Raw genomic sequence first — 23,943 nt, 5'->3', positions numbered from 1 at the left:
AGGCCCGGGATCTTGGCAATGCTTATTTAGATGAATGAATTATTAATGGCTCACTGATTCTCCTCCAGTTCCAGCCCAGCACAGTTCCAGCAGCAGGCTTATTGTACAGTGAGCATTTTCCACGTTTTTGCTCATCTATGCCTTCTCTTTCTTCCGCAGCCAAAGAAGAACTACACACACACACTCTTTGGCAACTGGATGGGAAGAAACGGAAATCTTTGACCTTGGAAAATGAAGATGTTGTTACCATGGGAACTGCTAATCCTTCTGTCACTCAGCGGATGCCTGGCTGGTAAGAACGAACGTCCCCCAAGTGGCCTTTGATGACACACCTGATCTGCATACGTATATCTCTCACAGGGAGAGTTTGACATCTTCCTCTGCATGTCTGAGTTATCATTTCATTATATCCTCCTCAAGAAGGGGATCATGTCGGAATCACATTTTTTTTTTTGCGGTATGGAGTCATACGATTATACAGTCACACAGGAGATCATAAGAAAAACATTCCCCCCAACTTCTGTAGGCAAAGTTCTTTTAACCCTCTAAGACCAGGAACGCATCTGTGTAACCACTTTAACCATTATATTACACTTTGGCTATTCATTTAAACATTTAAAGCATTTAAAAATCGTGAAAATGTGTGCAAATCTTTAAATATATATTTTTAAAGTGAACATTTATAACTCAAATCTTTACTTCATGGGGGTCCCTGGAACAACATATTTTGAGATGGGGGTCTGCGGCCAAATACATATCATTTTGGGGGTCCTTGACATGGAAAAAGTTTGAGAACCACTGATATAGCAACAGTAGTTTTTCAGAAAAATTAAGACATTTGACAGTCACAAATGTTCGCTTTAAAAAAATAAATATTCAAAGATTTGCACCAATGTTCACGATTTAAAAAAAATAGCAGATCTACAAGCTCATAGCGCGGCACTCGGTGCCGCGCTATGAGCTTGTATATCTGCTATTCTTTAAAGTATAAAATAGTGTTTTTTAGCTCAAATCTAAAATGACACAGATGCGTTCCCGGTCTTAATGGGTTAACAGTAGACGCCTGTCACAAAAGCTATGCAAGCTTTACACAATCCCTTTAAAGACGTTGCTCAGTATCTACACAGTATGTCATCACAATGCCACATTTGGGAACCATCAATTTTGACGTGTTACTTACCCTTTCTTTTAATTATAGAAAAATAAACCTAGAAACAAGTATTAAATTCCATACTTGTAAAATGTAAAGCAACACTTCCATTTGTTATTTAATAAAGAGATCACCACTTTGAACAATACCCATCATCTTCACCTAGCCACTTGCTCCAAATGATCAAATATGTGAGATAATGTAGACATTATTTAAGGATACCTGAGATATGATTCTGCATACAACACTAGAAAGACCAACAGCAAAACAAATTGCACTTCATGCGGTAAATATCAACACATACTGTATAAAATGAATATGTATATGTCATTGATATTTATATTCTGATGCGATCTATGCATACCTCTTTTAATTTGGAACGCATCTGTGTCACTTTTCGATTTGAGCTCAAAAGCATTATTTTACACTTTGGCTATTCAAAAATAGCAGATATACAAGGTCATAGCGCGGCACCGAGTGCCGCGCTACGAGCTTGTAGCTATTTTTGAAAAATCGTGAAAATGTGTGCACATCTTTGAATATATATTCTTTTAAAGCGAGCATTTTTTAATTCAAATCTTTGCTTCGGGGGGTCCCTGGAACAAAAGGTTTTTGAGATGGGGGTCCGCGGCCAAATTCATATCATTTTGGGGGTCCTTGACATGAAAAGGTTTGAGCACCACTGATATAGAAACGTATGTTTTTCAGAATACTGTAGGGATTTAGATGACACTTCTAGAATCAGCTTCATGTCTCAATGGGTTAAAGTGGACCTGTAATAGGAAATGATTTTCTGTTATTTCACGTGTGATATCAGTGCAGTGAGGATTTCAAGTTTCAGTGGGAGTTTTGATAGTGCTCAGGATATGGAGAGAGAATTTGACATGTGGTGTCGTATACTGCCCCAATGTGCCCCATACTGATTAGATCTAGAGTGGCTCTTATGTCCAAGCAGATACTAAAAATAAGGATCTGCTTTGGCTTGTTAAAATTTAATAACGCCAGCAGAAATATACTCTCATCATTGCTAACCTTGTCACAGTATACTGTATCAAGCTGCTCCCTCTCAGCGCTGTCTAGCCAGAAAAACACCATGCAAAGTTGCAATTATTGAGTAATATTTTTCGTAGTCACAAAGGCTGAAAACAATACTGATTCAAGATTCAAGACAAGAGGTTTTATTCATTACATGCTCATTAAAGATTCAAGACGAGAGGTTTTTATTCATTACATGCTCATTCAAGTACAGTATGTGTTGTGAAATAGTGTGGCATACTCTGCCAGACTGCTAACAAATGCCCAACGTAATAAAAACAACCTAGAATACAAGTAGAAAATATAGCTGCAAGCAGCGATAATATGGGGCCAGGAGAGAGAAATGATAATTCCTTTAACAGGTCAGTTCATGAAAGTCCTTGCGGTCTTGTTTCCAATGAGTGCCTGTGAGCAATTAGGGGTTAAGAGTCTTGCTCAGGGACAACCCGGGGCAACCAGAGTCTCTGGCTCCCTAGGCGGGCTCACTAACCACTCAGCTATGGCCACCCCTCAGAGAGAGAGAGAGAGAGAGAGAGAGAGAGAGAGAGAGAGAGAGAGAGAGAGAGAGAGAGAGAGAGAGAGAGAGAGAGAGAGAGAGAGAGAGAGAGAGAGAGAGAGAGAGAGAGAGAGAGAGAGAGAGAGAGAGAGAGAGAGAGAGAGAGAGAGAGAGACAAAGAGAGAGAGAGAGAGAGAGAGAGAGAGAGAGAGAGAGAGAGAGAGAGAGAGAGAGAGATAGAGAGAGAGAGAGATAGAGAGATAGATACGGAATAGATTGAAGAGACATAGAGAGAGACAAATGGAATAGATTGAAGAGACAGAGAGAGAGACATGGAAACGGAATAGATTGAAGAGAAAGACATGGAAATGGAATAGATTGAAGAGAGAGAGAGAGCGCCATGGAAACGGAATAGATTGAGTCATGTTTTTTGCATTTCAACTTAAATGAGTCTGCATCAAGTGAGGCTTGAACCGGCAACCTTACGGTCATGAAGCACTCTTAGGTAGCTGCAACACTACCTATAGTGCTATATCTTTGTCCAGGATGATATTGTCTGTTGAGGATCACAAACTCTTGCCTTCTGTCATGACCCAAGCCCCTGTTTCACTAACACTAAGATCACTCGTTCACAAACCATTTACCAATGAAGAAATTGTACATCTCCTCAGAACCAAAATTAGTGAAAGTAGCCGATCTACAAGCTCACAAACCATTAAAAGTTGTCAGATTGTACATTGGCTATTTTCACAATGAAGTATGTTATACATTGAAAAAACATACTCTCATTGCTATCTGAAAAGTTGTGAGATTGTAGATCAGCTGTATGTAAAAAACACTCAATTAAGTATTTCATGTTATCTTTAACAATTGCAGATGTATTCATTGATAGTCATGTTGTGTGAAATGCACAACTTAGATGAAGTCTGCACCAAGTGAGACTTGAACTGGTGACCTTCAGGTTGTGGGGCACACATTTAAGCGAGAAGCCACCAACAGACAAGAACCTGTGAAAAAGGAGATCACACAGATCATACAGTTTCACGCAAATAGCTGAAAAATCCTGGGTTTAAGTGTTTTTCAAACTGCTCAAGATTGCGGACAATCTAAGGGCGGTGCTTACTGGTCAACGTGATAGATGTGTTCCTCATTAGTCAAGGCACATGTGTAAGCAGGTCTAATGGCTGTCGGCCAAACGAGGCATGACTTTTGCCTGTTTAAAGTTTCAATTTTCAAAAATTGCTATAGCGCCCCCGTTTGACCAATTGGAGTAAGATTGGTTTCAGTGATATTTGGAATGGCCCTTTACATTTCTGCAAAGTTTCAAAGAATGGTAAGTCTGCATGTATGTGTTAGGGGCAGATGAATAATTGTCATAAAACTGCAATATTCATTGGCTCATTAAAGCTTCATTTTTTCACTTATGGAAGATATTTTGCAAACGTTTTTTGGTATAGGTCCAAAGTTCATGTGTAAAAAGTTTCGTGCAGATTACTCAAAAATCCCAGGAGGAGATAGGTTTTAACTGTTTTTCATATAATTCAAAATGGTGGGAGATCTAAAGGTCAGAGGTCAAAAGTCAGAGTGTGAAAGTTGTTCAGCATGAGGAGACGCATGTGTGCATCGAAGTTTCATGGCTGTAGGTGAAACAGGGCATGAGTTGTACCTGTTCAAAGTTGTCATTTTCAACTGAGTGCTATAGCGCCACCTTTTGACGAAAGATTGTGAGATTTATATTTTGATCGTTTTTTCATGACCATCTATCATATGGCCGAGTTTCATAAAAAGCGACTGCACGGTTCAGCCAGAACTGGCAGAAGAAGAAGAAGAAGAAGAAATGGAAATATAGCTGCAAGCAGCGATAATATGGGACCAGGAGAGAGAAATGATAATTCCTTTAACAGGTCAGTTCATGAAAGTCCTTGCGGTCTTGTTTCCAATGAGTGCCTGTGAGCAATTAGGGGTTAAGAGTCTTGCTCAGGGACAAATTTCATTTCATCGACACATTTGCTGACCTGGCCTGGAATCGTACCTGGGGCAACCAGAGTCTCTGGCTCCCTAGGCGGGCTCACTAACCACTCAGCTATGGCCACCCCTCAGAGAGAGAGAGAGAGAGAGAGAGAGAGAGAGAGAGAGAGAGAGAGAGAGAGAGAGAGAGAGAGAGAGAGAGAGAGAGAGAGAGAGAGAGAGAGAGAGAGAGAGAGAGAGAGAGAGAGAGAGAGAGAGAGAGAGAGAGAGAGAGAGAGAGAGAGAGAGAGAGAGAGAGAGAGAGAGAGAGACAGACAGACAGACAGACAGACAGACAGACAGACAGACAGACAGACAGACAGACAGACAGACAGACAGACAGACAGACAGACAGACAGACAGACAGACAGAAGACAGACAGACAGACAGACAGACAGACAGACAGACAGACAGACAGACAGACAGACAGAATAGATTGAAGAGACAGAGAGAGAGACATGGAAACGGAATAGATTGAAGAGAAAGACATGGAAATGGAATAGATTGAAGAGAGAGAGAGAGAGCGCCATGGAAACGGAATAGATTGAGTCATGTTTTTTGCATTTCAACTTAAATGAGTCTGCATCAAGTGAGGCTTGAACCGGCAACCTTACGGTCATGAAGCACTCTTAGGTAGCTGCAACCACTACCTATAGTGCTATATCTTTGTCCAGGCTGATATTGTCTGTTGAGGATCACAAACTCTTGCCTTCTGTCATGACCCAAGCCCCTGTTTCACTAACACTAAGATCACTCGTTCACAAACCATTTACCAATGAAGAAATTGTACATCTCCTCAGAACCAAAATTAGTGAAAGTAGCCGATCTACAAGCTCACAAACCATTAAAAGTTGTCAGATTGTACATTGGCTATTTTCACAATGAAGTATGTTATACATTGAAAAAACATACTCTCATTGCTATCTGAAAAGTTGTGAGATTGTAGATCAGCTGTATGTAAAAAACACTCAATTAAGTATTTCATGTTATCTTTAACAATTGCAGATGTATTCATTGATAGTCATGTTGTGTGAAATGCAACTCAGATGAAGTCTGCACCAAGTGAGGCTTGAACTGGTGACCTTCAGGTTGTGGGGCACACATTTAAGCGAGAAGCCACCAACAAACAAGAACCTGTGAAAAAGGAGATCACACAGATCATACAGTTTCACGCAAATAGCTGAAAAATCCTGGGTTTAAGTGTTTTTCAAACTGCTCAAGATTGCGGACAATCTAAGGGCGGTGCTTACTGGTCAACGTGATAGATGTGTTCCTCATTAGTCAAGGCACATGTGTAAGCAGGTCTAATGGCTGTCGGCCAAACGAGGCATGACTTTTGCCTGTTTAAAGTTTCAATTTCAAAAAATTGCTATAGCGCCCCCGTTTGACCAATTGGAGTAAGATTGGTTTCAGTGATATTTGGAATGGCCCTTTACATTTCTGCAAAGTTTCAAAGAATGGTAAGTCTGCATGTATGTGTTAGGGGCAGATGAATAATTGTCATAAAACTGCAATATTCATTGGCTCATTAAAGCTTCATTTTTTCACTTATGGAAGATATTTTGCAAACGTTTTTTGGTATAGGTCCAAAGTTCATGTGTAAAAAGTTTCGTGCAGATTACTCAAAAATCCCAGGAGGAGATAGGTTTTAACTGTTTTTCATATAATTCAAATGGTGGGAGATCTAAAGGTCAGAGGTCAAAAGTCAGAGTGTGAAAGTTGTTCAGCATGAGGAGACGCATGTGTGCATCGAAGTTTCATGGCTGTAGGTGAAACAGGGCATGAGTTGTACCTGTTCAAAGTTGTCATTTTCAACTGAGTGCTATAGCGCCACCTTTTGACGAAAGATTGTGAGATTTATATTTTGATCGTTTTTCATGACCATCTATCATATGGCCGAGTTTCATAAAAAGCGACTGCACGGTTCAGCCAGAACTGGCAGAAGAAGAAGAAGAAGAAGAAATGGAAATATAGCTGCAAGCAGCGATAATATGGGACCAGGAGAGAGAAATGATAATTCCTTTAACAGGTCAGTTCATGAAAGTCCTTGCGGTCTTGTTTCCAATGAGTGCCTGTGAGCAATTAGGGGTTAAGAGTCTTGCTCAGGGACAAATTTCATTTCATCGACACATTTGCTGACCTGGCCTGGAATCGTACCTGGGGCAACCAGAGTCTCTGGCTCCCTAGGCGGGCTCACTAACCACTCAGCTATGGCCACCCCTCAGAGAGAGAGAGAGAGAGAGAGAGAGAGAGAGAGAGAGAGAGAGAGAGAGAGAGAGAGAGAGAGAGAGAGAGAGAGAGAGAGAGAGAGAGAGAGAGAGAGAGAGAGAGAGAGAGAGAGAGAGAGAGAGAGAGAGAGAGAGAGAGAGAGAAGAGAGAGAGAGAGAGAGAGAGAGAGAGAGAGAGACACAGACAGACAGACAGACAGACAGACAGACAGACAGACAGACAGACAGACAGACAGACAGACAGACAGACAGACAGACAGACAGACAGACAAATGGAATAGATTGAAGAGACAGAGAGAGAGACATGGAAACGGAATAGATTGAAGAGAAAGACATGGAAATGGAATAGATTGAAGAGAGAGAGAGAGAGCGCCATGGAAACGGAATAGATTGAGTCATGTTTTTTGCATTTCAACTTAAATGAGTCTGCATCAAGTGAGCTTGAACCGGCAACCTTACGGTCATGAAGCACTCTTAGGTAGCTGCAACACTACCTATAGTGCTATATCTTTGTCCAGGCTGATATTGTCTGTTGAGGATCACAAACTCTTGCCTTCTGTCATGACCCAAGCCCCTGTTTCACTAACACTAAGATCACTCGTTCACAAACCATTTACCAATGAAGAAATTGTACATCTCCTCAGAACCAAAATTAGTGAAAGTAGCCGATCTACAAGCTCACAAACCATTAAAAGTTGTCAGATTGTACATTGGCTATTTTCACAATGAAGTATGTTATACATTGAAAAAACATACTCTCATTGCTATCTGAAAAGTTGTGAGATTGTAGATCAGCTGTATGTAAAAAACACTCAATTAAGTATTTCATGTTATCTTTAACAATTGCAGATGTATTCATTGATAGTCATGTTGTGTGAAATGCAACTCAGATGAAGTCTGCACCAAGTGAGGCTTGAACTGGTGACCTTCAGGTTGTGGGGCACACATTTAAGCGAGAAGCCACCAACAAACAAGAACCTGTGAAAAAGGAGATCACACAGATCATACAGTTTCACGCAAATAGCTGAAAAATCCTGGGTTTAAGTGTTTTTCAAACTGCTCAAGATTGCGGACAATCTAAGGGCGGTGCTTACTGGTCAACGTGATAGATGTGTTCCTCATTAGTCAAGGCACATGTGTAAGCAGGTCTAATGGCTGTCGGCCAAACGAGGCATGACTTTTGCCTGTTTAAAGTTTCAATTTTCAAAAAATTGCTATAGCGCCCCCGTTTGACCAATTGGAGTAAGATTGGTTTCAGTGATATTTGGAATGGCCCTTTACATTTCTGCAAAGTTTCAAAGAATGGTAAGTCTGCATGTATGTGTTAGGGGCAGATGAATAATTGTCATAAAACTGCAATATTCATTGGCTCATTAAAGCTTCATTTTTTCACTTATGGAAGATATTTTGCAAACGTTTTTTGGTATAGGTCCAAAGTTCATGTGTAAAAAGTTTCGTGCAGATTACTCAAAAATCCCAGGAGGAGATAGGTTTTAACTGTTTTTCATATAATTCAAAATGGTGGGAGATCTAAAGGTCAGAGGTCAAAAGTCAGAGTGTGAAAGTTGTTCAGCATGAGGAGACGCATGTGTGCATCGAAGTTTCATGGCTGTAGGTCAAACACGGCATGAGTTGTACCTGTTCAAAGTTGGCATTTTTCAATTGAGTGCTATAGCGCCACCTTTTGACGAAAGATTGTGAGAATTATTTCTTGATCGTTTTTCATGACCATCTATCATATGGCCGAGTTTCATAAAAAGCGACTGCACGGTTCAGCCAGAACTGCCAAAAGTGGCAGAAGAAGAAGAAACGGAAATAATGCGAATAACAATATGGGTCCATGCTGGAAGCCTGGCCCCATAATAATGCGAATAACAATATGGGTCCATGCTGGAAGCCTGGCCCCATAAATAAAGTTATAATACAAGGTAAATATAACAAGTAATACAGTGTGAATGTGTTTAAGTGTGTGAAGTGTATAACATGTAAATACTCTTATACTGTAGGTGTGCAACAAACAGCATCAAAATGCACCGCAATTGATGTAGAGACTGACCATACTGTGAAGTACGCTAGCATATTATACAGTATATACAATCTTCCCTGGGTTACCGAGGTAGGATACAGTATATACTGTACTGTAGCTACATAAATTATTTTGCAGCCAAATACAAAAATACAGAATATAGAATAGACACAGAATATCAATGGCTGAATAAGTTAGCAACCAGTATAGAATATGGGGCAACCAAGAGGTTAGAGCAGTGATATTCAACTGGCGGCCCGCAGGTCAAATCCGGCCCCAGCAGAGCTTTCTTGTGGCCCCTGGAACACATTCCATATTCCAATGAAAAAATACATTTAACTAATTATTATTGGATGGTTGGTTGACCATTTTGAATGTTTTTCATAACGTTAACCGAATCTCGTTAATGGTTCATCAACCATTAACCGATAAGAATAAAATGTATGCTACTATTTAGAATTGAGGAATGTCCCTCACTCAGCCCCAAATTAAAAGCCATGAGTACTGCATTTGCAGTAAAAACACTGATACAAGAACCCAAATGCGGGTAAATGTAATCTTTGGTGGGTAAGTCACCCATAAGAAAATACACCTCAATTCATATGTACAGTACTCAAGTAAAGTATCTGCCTATCTGGTGTTAAAGTGTATTTAAGTATCAAAAGTACAAGTACAAGTTTCAAAAGCAAAAGTATGAGTATAACAGATGAGTTCTGTGTGCAGTTCATCCATCACAAACAATCCACTTGTAACTATGTCTGGGTCTTACAAAACAACAATTTATTTTGTCAATGATACATCTTCTCCATCTCCATCCACTTCAAAACCCATCATCTGGGTGCACAAAAAAAAGCAGAATCCTTTCATTCATACAAACATGTAAGCACTTATCCTTGCCAGCCTGCCTCCAAAAATACACTTCCATTCCAATGACCCGTCCACAGCAAAAGTTAACATATTGGACATAATATCCATTGCTGTGTCCTATCGGACCTAAGCATTAACCACTAACATTTTGTTAATTTCTGTTGTTCTGTCTTGTGGCCCCCGACTTCAAGTTATTTTACAATGCCTAATCTAGTTGAATACCGCTGGGTTAGAGCATACATGGGCAATTTGCGGCCCGGGGGCCACATGCGGCCCCCACCTTCCGCAGGTTAATATCAGAATACTGATATATTATTGATTTCAGCTGTTACAATTGCAAACATGCAAACATGACCCACTTTAATTACTTCGCATTTGCGGTGTGTTATTCCCTTACTCTCTCTACACATTCCCTCCAATATCACTGTCAAACAAAAGCTTAAAAAAGAAAAGTAAAAATGTATATACATTCATCATGCAGCAGAAGGATGACCATAACTGTAGTATAGTGCAAATAGCAATATTATGTGGTGAACTATAGAAACACTTGAGCTAGATACAATCCAACACAAACGTACCATTTGTGCAAGAGATGTGCAAAAAGATAAAAATACGACAGTGTCTGCTCTGCTGGTGAAAGAGTATTTATAGGTTAAAGACAGTTGACCTGACGGTTGGGTCATTGTTCAGGGCTCGGACAGCCTGAGGCAAAAAGCTCTTCTTTCTGTGTCTCTCTGTAGTGGCTTTGTGTCAGCGCGGAGGTAAAGGCATTTGAAGGGTTCATCCAGACAGAATACCGCCACCCCCGAAATGTGCATTCGCTGGCTGTCCATGATGTTGTTTATACCCTTCCTCATGTTGTCCAGTAGTTCTCAAACTTTTCAGGCCCCCCAAGATAATCGCATTTGTACTGTGTGGACCAACCACCCTGGCAAGCACTTGGAATTGTAGGAGTTGAGGCATTACATTCGGTTCCACAGATACAAATTGTGAAAATAACTGCTCTACATACAGTACATGCTCACAACGCCTCACGTTGCGAGGTGTTATGAGCATGCAGATCAGATATATTGTCAAAATGTTTGCCTCTTTCTTAGCTAATATTTTACTATTTGATTTTTTTTGAATAATTTGTAGTTTGTTGATCACTTTTGATGCAGTAATGGTCTTATTTTCTTATGTTCTTTTTCTTTTTACATGCAAGCTAAAAAGCTAAAAAGCATTATTTTACACTTTGGCTATTCAAAAATAGCAGATATACAAGCTCAAGTGCCGCGCTATGGGCTTGTACATCTGCTATTTTTGAAAAATCGTGAAAATGTGTGCAAATCTTTGAATATATATATATATTTTTTAAAGCGAACATTTTTAACTCAAATCTTTGCTTAGAAATGTGCAGATGCCCTGTATACATTTATACTGTATGTTGGTTTGTTTACTGTTGAGTGAGAGTGTGTGTACATGAAGCAAGTCATCTGGGGACCCCCCGAACTCATCTGGACCCCCCCAAAAATTATTTGGGGACCCCCCTGGGGTCCCGACCCTCAGTTTGCGAACCACTGACTGATGTTGTCAATATCTAGCTTGACGTTAAGCTCCTCCTACTGTAAAGCCTGATTTATAAAGTTGTGTACTCAATATAGCAGACAAAAGCTCACTATGTGTTTTGATGTAACACAACGTGAGCTTGTAGATCACCTATTTTCGTGCGATTTTTTGGCTCCCTCCTAGAACTCCTGCTAGATTTGTTGAAATAACTTTAAGGTCTGCTTGTCATACCCACGCTCGCCACTACTGTGCTAAATGTCAGATTTAGCACAGTAAGATGACTTCTATAGCCTACTGCAATTTGTCTGAATGGCTGTTAAACGATCGGCAAATTTCTGTGTAAGCAGACATCAGTGCAAAGAGTAATAACCAATGTAATTACTAGGTATATTTAAACCACTTACTTCCTCATTTAACGTGGCAACAAAACTGAAACAGCCAACCGAACCGCTAGTAGCAAAGTTTGTCACATTTTGGCTGCTGTAATTTATTAGGTGCATGTGAAGTTGGATGGGGAGGAGGTACTGTATAAGTGCCACCTGGCTGACAGAGAAGGGAGAGAGATTTTTTTTTATTGTATGTTGTTTGTAGATTTTAGGCATACTTCCTGTTGTTCACCATGATGGCTATGTATCGCACATTTGCAGCTTTAAGCTCTGGCTCAGTGTACAGAACAGTATACTGTGTATTGTAACCTGTGTAGCTTTAAGGGTATGGAGAGAGATTTCAAGTTGACAGCCCCCATTGACAGATATAAATTGAAGTCAAGCCAACTGTTTACAAGTCATCAGACAAATGTATTTAAATTTATACAGTATATGGAGTGTTAGAGGGGGGCGGGTGGTATTGTATTGTTATTTATGCCTCCATTTCCATTGATTTAGCATTTCATCTTAAGTCAGCAGTTTCACAGAGGTATACACAGCTAAGCAGCCCAGTAACAGTAAACACAGGGAGTGGAGTGGCATATCGTAGCTGTAGGGCACAAACCTCTTACTGTATCTCCATATTTCTTTTTTACTTTTTATGGGTTTTTACATGAATTAATGCCATTCTTTGTGAAGTGTCACACAAAAGTAGCAAGAATAGCTGATCTACAAGCTCAAAACGCATCACGTCACGACACATTTTGAGCTGGTTGATGTGCTTTCTTTGAAATGTAACTGTTTTGGACATACAGGGCCCTATCGTGCATTCCCACGCTATCCCTTGGCAGTTGGCGCTATGCAATATCCGTTAATTATGCACGTTAACTCATTGACTGCCAGAGTTAAAACATCGTCTATAGCTGCCCTTGCCAGCGATTCCGAGAGTTTTCACTAGCCTTTGAAAAATCATAGAATATTTTTCTTCACAAAGATCCACCCGCCGATCGCTTTATAGACGAGTCTCGTAGAATCGGAGAAAAAACAAATTGTGCCGCCGCGATAATCCATTCCATAGTTGTGGGCAATTGAATGAGGCTTGTTTTCGCCAAATCCTTTAACATTAGATGGGACGGGGCTGGTTTGTTGTGATCACGTTATTTCCGGGTCTGCTGTTCTCCAGAAGTCATAGGATCACTCATAGGTTGGCAAACAGCGGCCTCTAGCGTAAACCATTGAAAACACCACACACTCCGTCAACTCGTCATTGGCAGTGTGGACCTCGGGCCAACTAACGAGTATACTCGTCAGTTGCAGTCAATGAGTCAATGGCGCTCGCCATAAACGATATTGTGCGGCTGCGTTACCGGTTAACCCATTAAGAAAAACTAACTGTTTTTTGAAAAAACGTATGTTACTATGTCAGTGGTGCTCAAACTTTTTCATGTCAAGGACCCTCAAAATGATATGTATTTGACCGTGGACCCCCATCTCAAAATATTTTGTTCCAGGGACCCCCAGAAGCAAAGATTTGAGTTACACATGTTCGCTTTAAAAAATGTATATTCAAAGATTTGCACACATTTTCTCGATTTTTCAAAAATAGCCAAAGAAATCTAAAAATGACACAGATGCATCCCAGGTCTTAATGGGTTAAACATTATGCCGACTCCCTTATTCGCGCCTGGAGGTGTGGCTGATGGGCGTGTAGTTGCGCTATCCGTGAAATTGCTATCGTGCCCAACGCAAAGGCAATCAAAGGCTAGAGCTTATGATCCAAACGTCGGGAGATGTCCGACATTACATAGGCGCCTCAGTGCGGCTGCAGAGCTGAACACCAGCTCTTCTGAATTAAGTGATATGATAGTGAATGTGATTGTCTTTACAATTTTATAGTAATCCACATGAGTGTGACTGTTAATTCCTCGTGTCAATAAGTTGTATTTTTTTATCAGCAGTTGCCAGTTAAGCTGATAAAAGAAAAAAAAAACAATGTTGTTTGATCTGTGTTTGCTATAACACACCAGACCATACAGTTTAATTAATCCAGAACACAATCGATTGCTGTAATTTTAAAGTTCTCTATAACCAGCAATGTGTGAGTGATAATATTAGTATCAAATCAAATATCATTTTATTCCAAGGCAATTGATGTCGGACTGCCTCTTCCATGGGCAGAGAGGGAGCGAGTGTGCGATGGCACTTGGGGTATAATGCATTGCGTGGCCTGCTCTTAAAGGCAATGGCACCTGGCACGCTGGTTGGTTTTATTAATGTACGTCCAAGCCACACCTATGCATAATGTAAGGGGTAGCGCGGGTGTTTTAGGTACAAGGCTGGAGGTTTCCAACCGAACAAGCAGCAACGATATGTCAAAGGCTGTGGCAGTGGCTGTGAACGTACCTACTATAGCCTTTATTAAACCTTCATTTGCATGCAACTTAATTAAATGTGGTATGTGCGAGTTCTAAGTCTGTGTATGATTCTGGGCTTTGTGTGGCACGTGTTTGTATGCGATGCATGCGTCATAGCGTTTGCATTCATGTGCCGTTCTTTTCACGGACTCTTACAATTGGTATGCCTACGTTTACAGTGCAAGACTCACGCGTGCGCGCGCACACACACACACACACACACACACACACACACACACACACACGAGCGCACACACTCACATGCATGCACACTCACAAACTATCCAGGCATCTCCCAAGTGAAATAGCCCAGCTATAAAAGGTTCATTAATTTGTTTAATTTAAAGGACATAGCGAGCAGGGTAAAAATGAAGCACCTCCCTTGGAGGCTGTGGGGAGGGAAGGCTCTCACCTGAGGCAAAGATCTCTCCCACTCTCATTAGGATGATGATGATGATGATGATGGTGCGGGAGGGAACACTTCTCTTTGTCCCCGTCAAGGTTAGAGACTTGTAAAAAACATCTCATCCACAAAATGGGGGGAGAAAAAAAGATACACTCAATTTTCATAGGGCATAAGACTGACTAGCTGTAAGAGAGATACTAGTGTGTGTAGTACACTATAACATCCTGAGTGTCAACGTGTGTGTGTGTGTGTGTGTGTGTGTGTGTGTGTGTGTGTGTGTGTGTGTGTGTGTGTGTGTGTGTGTGTGTGTGTGTGTGTGTGTGTGTGTGTGTGTGTGTGTGTGTGTGTGTGTGTGTGTGTGTGTGTGTGTGTGTGTGTGTGTGTGTGTGTGCGCGAGTGAGTGCGTGCGTGCCTGTGTGAGTGTATGCGTGCATGTGTGTGTGTGCGTGAGCGAGTTTGCTTGGCATGTATTGAAAAAATTAAATTTCACAGGAGTAATTAGTGCAACATCATTTAATTACTCTAGTGTATTGATATTTTGGCTAGAGCTAACCAAAACAATGGGCTTGACTGAGCAGCCATGCGTTCCAAAACAACCTGGATGTTGGTGGGAGTGTAAACGAGCAGAGGGGAAATAAAAGGCAAGCTTATGACTACTGAGTTTATTGTAAATAGCCTATGGCTCAGAAATGTGTGGAGAAAACCACGGGGTCGTGATCAGTTAATTGCTCTCTCATGTAAGTATATTATCTGATTCACTGAAAAGGTTCATGAATTGCAGGCAGGCTGCATACTAAGAGCCATGTTGGCAGATAATTGCATGGGAAACGTACGGTGCTCAGCGCATAATACTGTAACCTTTGAGCAACTTTATGAATAGACAGCCATTTGTTCATGTGTTGATTTGTTTTGTCCTGTCTTGGCTTGTCCCCGACACTATGGTACATTCAATGTTGGTCTTTATTCACACAGACAGGAAGACACGGCACGGCCCCGTCTTCACCCAAGAGCCCAGCGACAGCATATTTCCATTTTCCTCCGATGATAACCAGGTGTTCATCAATTGCAAAGCCAAGGGAAACCCACCGCCACATTATACGTAAGTTTGCCCTCATGGTCGACTATGTGTTTTCGTTTGTGCATTACAATATTTGGATCTACAGTACATGATGATTTATGTAGAAATAGAGACGGGTGTCAGAAAAAATCGATTTGAATACGAATAGCAATTCTACTGTTGGACGATTCAGAATTTATTCTCATTTTCAAAAAATCGATTTAAAAAAATTATAATTATAAAAATTTTTTTTGGGCGGGGGGGATCTTGGATTTACCTTTGTGTGTTTACATTATTATCAGTTGATAAAACCTTTATAATTATAAAAGCTACATAAAGGTACTCTGCTCTCATGCCAGCAGACTGGAGTAGATCCTGAAATCCTATGTTTTCAATCAAGAATCGTTTTGAATGGAGAATCGTTTTGAATGGACAATCGTTTCAATCGTTTTGTTTTTTTTAAGTTGGAATCGTGACCCCAAGAATCGGAATCGAATCGTGAGCTAGCAGAAGATTCACAGCCCTACTAATAAAAATAATAAAAAATAATAATAATAATAATAATAAGTTTAGGGATAAGGGGTAAGGCGGCGCCCAAGATAGGGCCCTTATTTTATGTCCTGTAAGTAAGGCGTTATTACTGTGACAGTATGCCATTAAGTGCTGTTTTCTCTGTGAAGTCATTTGTCTAGAAATAAAAGTACAGTTCCCATTCTTCAACTGTTCCCATTCTATATGTGGAGGTGAAATGGAAGTAATAATGGGTATGTCTCTGTCAATCTCAAATCTTTATAGTCACAGGAAATAATTGGCATAAATCAAGGATGATATTTCCAAACTGACAGCTGAATAGACACAGATAGCGTTAAAAAGGCCTAGATGTGAATGCTATGTGGAAAAAGTGGCTAGTCACCATTAACAGTGGCTGCTATGTTCTTATGAAGAAGGCTAACAACGTATCAAACAAATAAAGATATGTACTTAACGTGGTCTGAAAAGAAGTGTTCTTCCATCAGACAAACCTCTACAGAATCTTCAATGTCCCAAAACCCCTCTATTTCAGAGGAGTTTGCATTAACAACGTTGTTCCCTCCAAACCACCTCCAGAAATGCAGAAAGTGCTCCATGTAAGTAACTTTTCTCTATCCTGTGTGCAGGTGGAAAATGAACGGAAGAGATATAAATATAGAGTTGGGTCCTAACTACAGCCTTGTAGAGGGAAACCTGTTGATCAATAACCCTCATGCTATCAACCATGGAGGAGTGTATCAGTGTATATCCACTAACGCATTTGGGACCATCGTCAGCAGGGAGGCTAAAGTTCAGTTTGCATGTGAGTAGATTCTTACCTTTATTTTGCAATGCATCTCTTCCACAGCTATTTGACACATACAATCTGTCATTCTGAAATTAAAACAAGCTAACCATTCAGGTTGTACACAGCTGTTGAGCTCTGTTTTAAGGCCATCATTACAAAAGAGATGTTTGTTGTTCTGATGTCAATTAAGCAGCTTGCATTGAAAACATCTTTAAAAGAAAACATTTAGAAAATGTGGTCTGGAATTCCCATGTGTTATGAAGCTATATTTCAAATATCTGGTCTTTGTTGCATCATGTCATTTACTACAAACTAAAACAATTATATATATATATATATATATATATATATATATATATATATATATATATATATATATATTCATAGCACAATTATAATTCATCAACTGATAAATGATTTATCTCTGTCTTCATTTTGAGAGGGCTTTTAATCATGTTGTGATTTTATCACCGCTGATATTTTCCTTACTCCTCTTGGGATTCGGTTGGTATTTCCAAGTATTCCGGGTTGTGTTTCTCACTGTTTATTTTCCCTGACAATAAACAGCAGGCTTAGCGTCTAATGAAAAATGAAGGTAATCTCTCCGAGAGGGTCATTTCTTGGTCACCTGGTCCCAGATCTCTCATTTACTTTGTGATATTAATAAGGGACTCAAGGGCTTGACTTCCCCTTAATGTGAACAAATGGGCGGAAAGTTTCTGCCCAGAAACGAATGCCCTCACCTAGAGTATTATCTTCAAGTGTAAAAGTGGGTTAGCTGAAAGTTAACAGAAAGCCCTGCTGTCCTTTATATATCCGCACATACAGTTCTGCAGAACTTCAGCAGGAAGCCACGGAACACGGTGTCAGTGAGAGAAGGTCAAGCTGTGGTTCTGCTGTGTGGACCTCCACCACATAATGGAGGTACTGTATGACACTTTGTCTCAACACTTACTGTCCTCCGCTGATCCAGATTCCTTCTCGCCTGAGTAAACTTTATTGTGCCTCACTGATTGTGTCATTGATTTTGACAGCAAATTTAGTTTTAGTTTTAGTCATAGTCTTTTGAATAAAATTCCATTTAGTTTTAGTCATATTTTAGTCATCTGAAATGTTTTTGATTTTGTCTAGTTTAAGTCGACTAAATATCATAAGATTACAGTCGATTTAGTCGACTAAAATGTATTTTGGTGGTGCCTTGCTGGCGTCGTAATGGCTGATTTTACACTTGGTTGCATGCTGAAAATAGCCGATCTTCAAGCTCACAAGCTTGTGAGCTTGTAGATCTGCTATTTTCAGAGCGCAACACCCGAGCGCAACCAACCATAAAATGACTCGTCTTTTAGTTCTACTGGATCTCCCACCCTAACATTTTAGTCTAGTTTTTATTCATTGACGAAATTGTCAATATATTTATTCTTAGTTTTAGTTATCGTAGCTTAGTTTATATTTAGTTTTTGTTTAGTTTTCGTCAGTGAAAAAAGGTAGTCGACGAACATTTTTCGTCATAGTTTTAGTCGACGAAATCAACACTGCTCCGCTGATCCAGATTCCTCCTCGCCTGAGTAAACTTGATCGTGCCTCACCGTGCCACATTCAATTCTATCTCCCTAAAGCACTTGTGTTGTACCCTCTCTTTGTTTTTATTTACCTCACAGCCCCTTCCATTCCCAGACTCTTAACAATGTCTTCCATTTTCCTCCTCCTTATCTGTGAGACAAAGAACTTTTATGATTGTTTCTGTCAGATCAGCCACTGTTAGCGCACCTGAAACCTATCCAAACCCAGATCGTTCTTTCCTAGCTATAGTTTGTTGCTTCACACTCCTTAACCCATTAAGACCGGGAACGCATCTGTGTGTCATTTTTAGATTTATTTGGGCTATTCAAAAATAGCAGATATACAAGCCGAGATACCGAGTGCCGTGCTACGAGCTTGTAGATCTGCTATATTTGAAAAATTGTGAAAATGTGTGCAAATATTGAATATACAGTATATATTTTTTGAAGCGAACATTTTTAACTCAAATCTTTGCTACTGGGGGGTCCATAGAACAACATATTTTGAGATGGGGGGTCCGTGGCCAAATACATATCATTTTGGGTGGTCCTTGACATGAAAAAGTTTGGGAACCACTGATTATAGCTTTTTTCAAAAAACTGTTAGGATTTACAAGACATTTGTAGAATCCCCCAGAAGCTAAGATTTGAGTTAAAAATATATATATTCAAAGATTTGTACAAATGTTCACGTTTTTTTCAAAAATAGCAGATCTACAAGCTCGGTGCCGCGCTATGAGCTTGTAGATCTGCTATTTTTCGTATAGCCAAAGAAGAAAAAAAAAGATACACAAAAGATGCGTTCCCGGTCTTGATGGGTTAACCTTGAGCCCACTTTTTCTTCCATCCAATCCACATGATCTGTGACCACGCTGTCATCCATAAAGCCTTGAGTGCTCTACTACCCAAACTGTCATTCCTCTCAGTGTGGGCAGGTTATCAGTGGGTAATAAAGGCTTGCTGGTGGCCGAGGCAGCATTTATCCCTCGGCGCAGCTGTGAGTCGGCCGTGGTGTCTGTATGCCGCTGATTAGCAGACTCTCAAAGTGGCCCTGCACACTCCTCTAGCCCTTTAAGACCGGGAAGGCATCTGTGTGTCATTTTTAGAGTTCTTTGGCTATTCAAAAATAGCAGATATACAAGCTCATAGCGCGGCACCGAGTGCCGTGCTATGATCTGCTATTTTTTTTTAATCGTGAAAATTCGTGCCAAAATCTTGGATTATCTATTTTTTAAAGGAACATTTGTCAAATATTTAGTTCCAAGAAACCACAGAAGCAAAGATTTGAGTTACAAATGTCCGGGGGAAAAAATAAGAAAAAAATAATATTTGCATAACTTTTCATGATTTTTCAAAAATAGCAGATTTTCAAGCTCATAGCGTGGTGCCGCGCTATGAGCGTGTATATTTGCTATTTTTGCATAGCCCAACGAAATAAAAAAAAATCACACAGATGCGTTCCCGGTCTTAAAGAGCTAGACATAGCTGTGGCCACCGGCACAATTTCACGCCGGCATACCAAGCCTTTCTCGGCTTTCTTTCGAACGAATCGTATATGGCCACAAGGGATTTCTGATGGCACACTTTGCAGTTTGCCCTCCTAATGCACCCCAGAAAAAGCCTCCATCTATTTATTTTTTACAATCCAAATGTTTTTTTTTTTGTACTGGGTGTTGCCCCGAAGATGCAAGCTGTTAATTTTGCCCAAATGGAGTTCCACACAGACTGGCCCCCCAAGCACAGAAGCCACGCCATTATGAGAATGTCTTGTATTATTCTTAAATTGACATTTGTTGACAGTTCTCACATATTTTATGTGATTTTCACGGGGTAGAACATTTTATATTTAATAAGAGCAGTTAGTGTTTGTTGTCATGAGGTTTAAACCATGTCGGATATCTTTGATGTGTTACATGTCGCAATACCGTGCATCAAAAGGAGGATTCATATGAATCTTCTGTGAGCGATCAATACGTAAGTGGTCCAAAAATTGAGAGCCACATGGAGAGTTAAACTCTGTCAGAGGATGTACGATTATGTGCCTGCAAGTCCTCTGCTGCTTTGAGACTGCAGCTTTTAAGCAGAACCAGCCTGTGATACTCCCTAATCATGAAAGGTCTGTCATTTTTCTGCCCTGACTTTCTCGGTAACGATTTTAATTCCCTGTTTTCCCTCAAGGAAGCAAGTGGGATTGTTAAGTATCTGTCTGCCCAGTCAAGAGGGCTGACTGCACTATGTCATCTGCTCATCTGTTACTGAAGCAGCTCTTCGTGTGTGTGTGTGTGTGTGTGTGTGTGTGTGTGTGTGTGTGTGTGTGTGTGTGTGTGTGTGTGTGTGTGTGTGTGTGTGTGTGTGTGTGTGTGTGTGTGTGTGTGTGTGTGTGTGTGTGTTAGGGCTTTCACGACTAGAGATTTTTACAGGTCGACTAATTTGACCCAGTGGTAGTCGACTAGTCGACTAGTCGAAATTTAAATTACAAAAAAAAAATTACAAAAAAAAAAAAAAAAAAAAATTTTTTTTTTTTTTTTTTTTTTTTTTGGGTGGCACTGTTTTAATACCATCCTACTACTATATTACTATTATTATTATCCTCCTGCCCTTATTTTTATGGCGTTTTAAGGGAAGCGCTTCTGGCACAGCAGCACAGCACCACAGCAGCGCCTCCAAGGATCCCCATTGCCCAATAATAGGCTTTTATTGGGCATGCTTTTGACCCCCTTTTGATAAAAAAATAAAGTCAGGAGGATAATAATAATAGTAAGATGGGCCATTACTATAGCATTAAAAATTAAAAAAAAAAAAAAAAAAAAAAAAAAAGTTTTTTTTTTTTTTTTTTTTTTCAACTATTCGACTAGTACCAACAAGGTCGACTAGTGGTTATACTAGTCGACTAGTCGACTAGTCGACTTGTTGGTGAAAGCCCTAGTGTGTGTGTGTGTGTGTGTGTGTGTGTGTGTGTGTGTGTGCGTGCGTGCGTGCGTGCGTGCGTGCGTCATGTGAGCGCGATGACAGCGCGTGTGGCTGTCATCAAAATAGAATACAACTAGAAAAGTGTGCTCCTCGGAGCACAGGTCTCCGCCAGGCCGGGTTGCCTACCCAGGGACCGCAAACTTTGGAAGGCAGTCATAGCCACTTGGAATGGGATCTAAAATAAATCTAACTTATACATCTTGATCACATGACCCCAGAGATAATGTTCACCGGTTTGTGTGTGTTTTGGGCCGAATCTGTAGGAGTAGTAGCAAAACTTCGGTTTTGAAGACAACGCAAAAAGGCGGAAAATGTAATCCGGCCGGGGCCTACAGTATATGGGTGAGAATGTAAGGACTCCAGGGGGTAAATATTTTGATTGTACCAGCTATTGTTCAAGGGTTATTGTCCAAGACGTTTAATGGACTGTTGTAGCGCCACCATGAGGGGTGGAGGTTCTTCCTTGGCCTACTGTGCGTGTGCGTGCAAAGTTGCACAGCAATCGAGAGCTGCGTTCATGATTTGTGGCATTTTGTGCAAAACTAGCCACTCCTGCAAAGTTTGGAAGGCAATTATAGCCAATTGGAAAGGAATATGAGAAATCTGACAGCTGCATCTTGATCACATGACCACAGAGATATGGTGTTCCAATTTGAGTGAGAGTTTGGACAAAATCTGACTCCTGGTGGCGCTATAACAGGCGGATGTGAACGATTTGTGGCAGTGGTTTTGCTCTGGCCTCCCGGGAGTGTGCGCGCAAAGTTTTACGCCTGATCTAGATAGATAGATAGATAGATAGATAGATAGATTTTAATATTTAGTCCTCGTCTCCACATGCAGGCATATTTGGGAACGTCACTGGAGAGAGTATGATTTTTACTCATAATTCTTTGTGGTCAGTCTCTGCTCTTCTGTTGTTTTGTTTTTTTCAAATAGAGATCAAATATTCATGGATTTTCAATGGACAACGCAGTTTCCTGCTACAGGACACCCGGCGCTTTGTGTCCCAGAGGACGGGCAACTTGTATATTGCTAAAGTGGAGGCTTCAGATGTGGGGAACTACACATGTGTGGTGAGAAACATGATGACCAATGCCAGCGTGTTCAGCTCGCCAACCCCTGTGGTCCTACGGAGAGATGGTGAGCATTCTCCTTGGCAGTGGTGGACACAAATACACAACAATTCAAAAAGTACAAATTATCAAGTGAATTTTATGTTAAATATCGTGTATTGCTGTATTGAAATTTCACCCAAAATATAATAGTAATAATAATAAGAAAACCTAACAAAAAAAATTGTGAAGATAGCACATTTACAAGCTTGCAACGTATTGGCTTGTTAATTGGCTATTTTCACTATATTTGAAATAGGGCTTAGGTGGCTAATTCATAATGGCAACCCGTAACCGTGGCGACTACATAAAAGCGCGAATAAACAGCTGAGATTTGGTGAAATCGAAAAACGGGCTTCGCTGTTAGGTGCATATGGTAATGGTCAATGGCTGTGTGCAATTTCGGATCAATTGCTCCAGCCGCTGAGGAGAACCCGGCAGAGCAATTTTGGCCTCACCACCGACCGTGACAGAGGTTTGTCAAATTATAGGAGGATTTTAAGAAATCCCCAAAATGTACTTGAGTACGTACAGTACTCAAGTAAATGTAGTTGTTACTGTCCACCACTGCTGCTTTGGCCCCCAGCCTGCCGGGTCCTGTCTAGCCTGCCACCTCCTGCTTATCTTGTCTTTGTGCGCTGAACTGACTTGTACTGCAGCAAAGAGGCCAAGTTAAAGAGATAAAGTCTTGAGCGTAACACTGTTTGTTTTTGCTTCTGCTCTCACAATGATGACTTTTTCAGTGTTAACAATCTCTGCACTATACAGAGTTATCTGTGCATGAAAAAAGAAAAAAACACTGTCTGCACGAAAGCACACATACATAGCCAGAATTGCATTTCTTTCGACAAACACTGATGCACGGAACGCACCCTCTATCGCACAAACAAACAGCACTAGGCTTGCCTCACATAAACCCCCATCAGGACTAGTTACAGAACATGTACCACTTAAGACTTGAGCCAAGGCACATGTGTAATCCAAACCCATCCACGCACTAAGCCAAATGCTGTTGTAAACGGCATCGAGATACAATGTTCACAGCTCTGTACGGCTCTGTCGCACCACAGCGCTTAGCCCATTAAGACCGGGGGCGCATCTATGTCATTTTTAGATTTCTTTGGCGATTTCTCATAGAGCTCATAGCGCGGCACCGAGTGCCGTGCTATGAGCTCTATGAGCTTGTATATCTGCTATTTTTGAAAAGAAATCGTGAAAATGTGTTCCAATCTTTGAATATATATACATCTGTTGTTGTTTTTTTTAACACATTGGGTGCCAAAACCGTATATATACGTTTTTTGCAATACTTACATGGAGTGCCAAAACCGTATATATACGTTTTTTGAAAAAAAAAAATATTTGGAAAAAAAAAAAAAAAAATC

At 40.5% G+C, this 23,943-nt stretch overlaps 1 protein-coding gene across 1 annotated transcript in view; it reads left to right on the top strand.

Annotated features, from left to right (window-relative positions):
* Positions 1-231: 231 nt before the first annotated feature.
* cntn6 (contactin 6) overlaps positions 232-23,943 on the top strand; it is a gene marked incomplete at both ends in the record, with an annotated part of 72,790 nt that continues 49,078 nt past the window's right edge. The window contains 5 exons of the mRNA XM_084062998.1: positions 232-292; positions 15,515-15,641; positions 16,757-16,932; positions 17,746-17,841; positions 22,383-22,586. Coding sequence (XP_083919124.1) covers positions 232-292; positions 15,515-15,641; positions 16,757-16,932; positions 17,746-17,841; positions 22,383-22,586 — 664 coding nt within the window. The remainder of the gene's footprint in view (positions 293-15,514; positions 15,642-16,756; positions 16,933-17,745; positions 17,842-22,382; positions 22,587-23,943) is intronic.

The sequence above is a fragment of the Gymnoscopelus microlampas genome, assembly GCF_963454915.1.
Source record: "Gymnoscopelus microlampas genome assembly, chromosome: 7".
Taxonomy (NCBI): Eukaryota; Metazoa; Chordata; class Actinopteri; order Myctophiformes; family Myctophidae; genus Gymnoscopelus; species Gymnoscopelus microlampas.
This window is presented reverse-complemented; position numbering and strand designations above follow the sequence as displayed.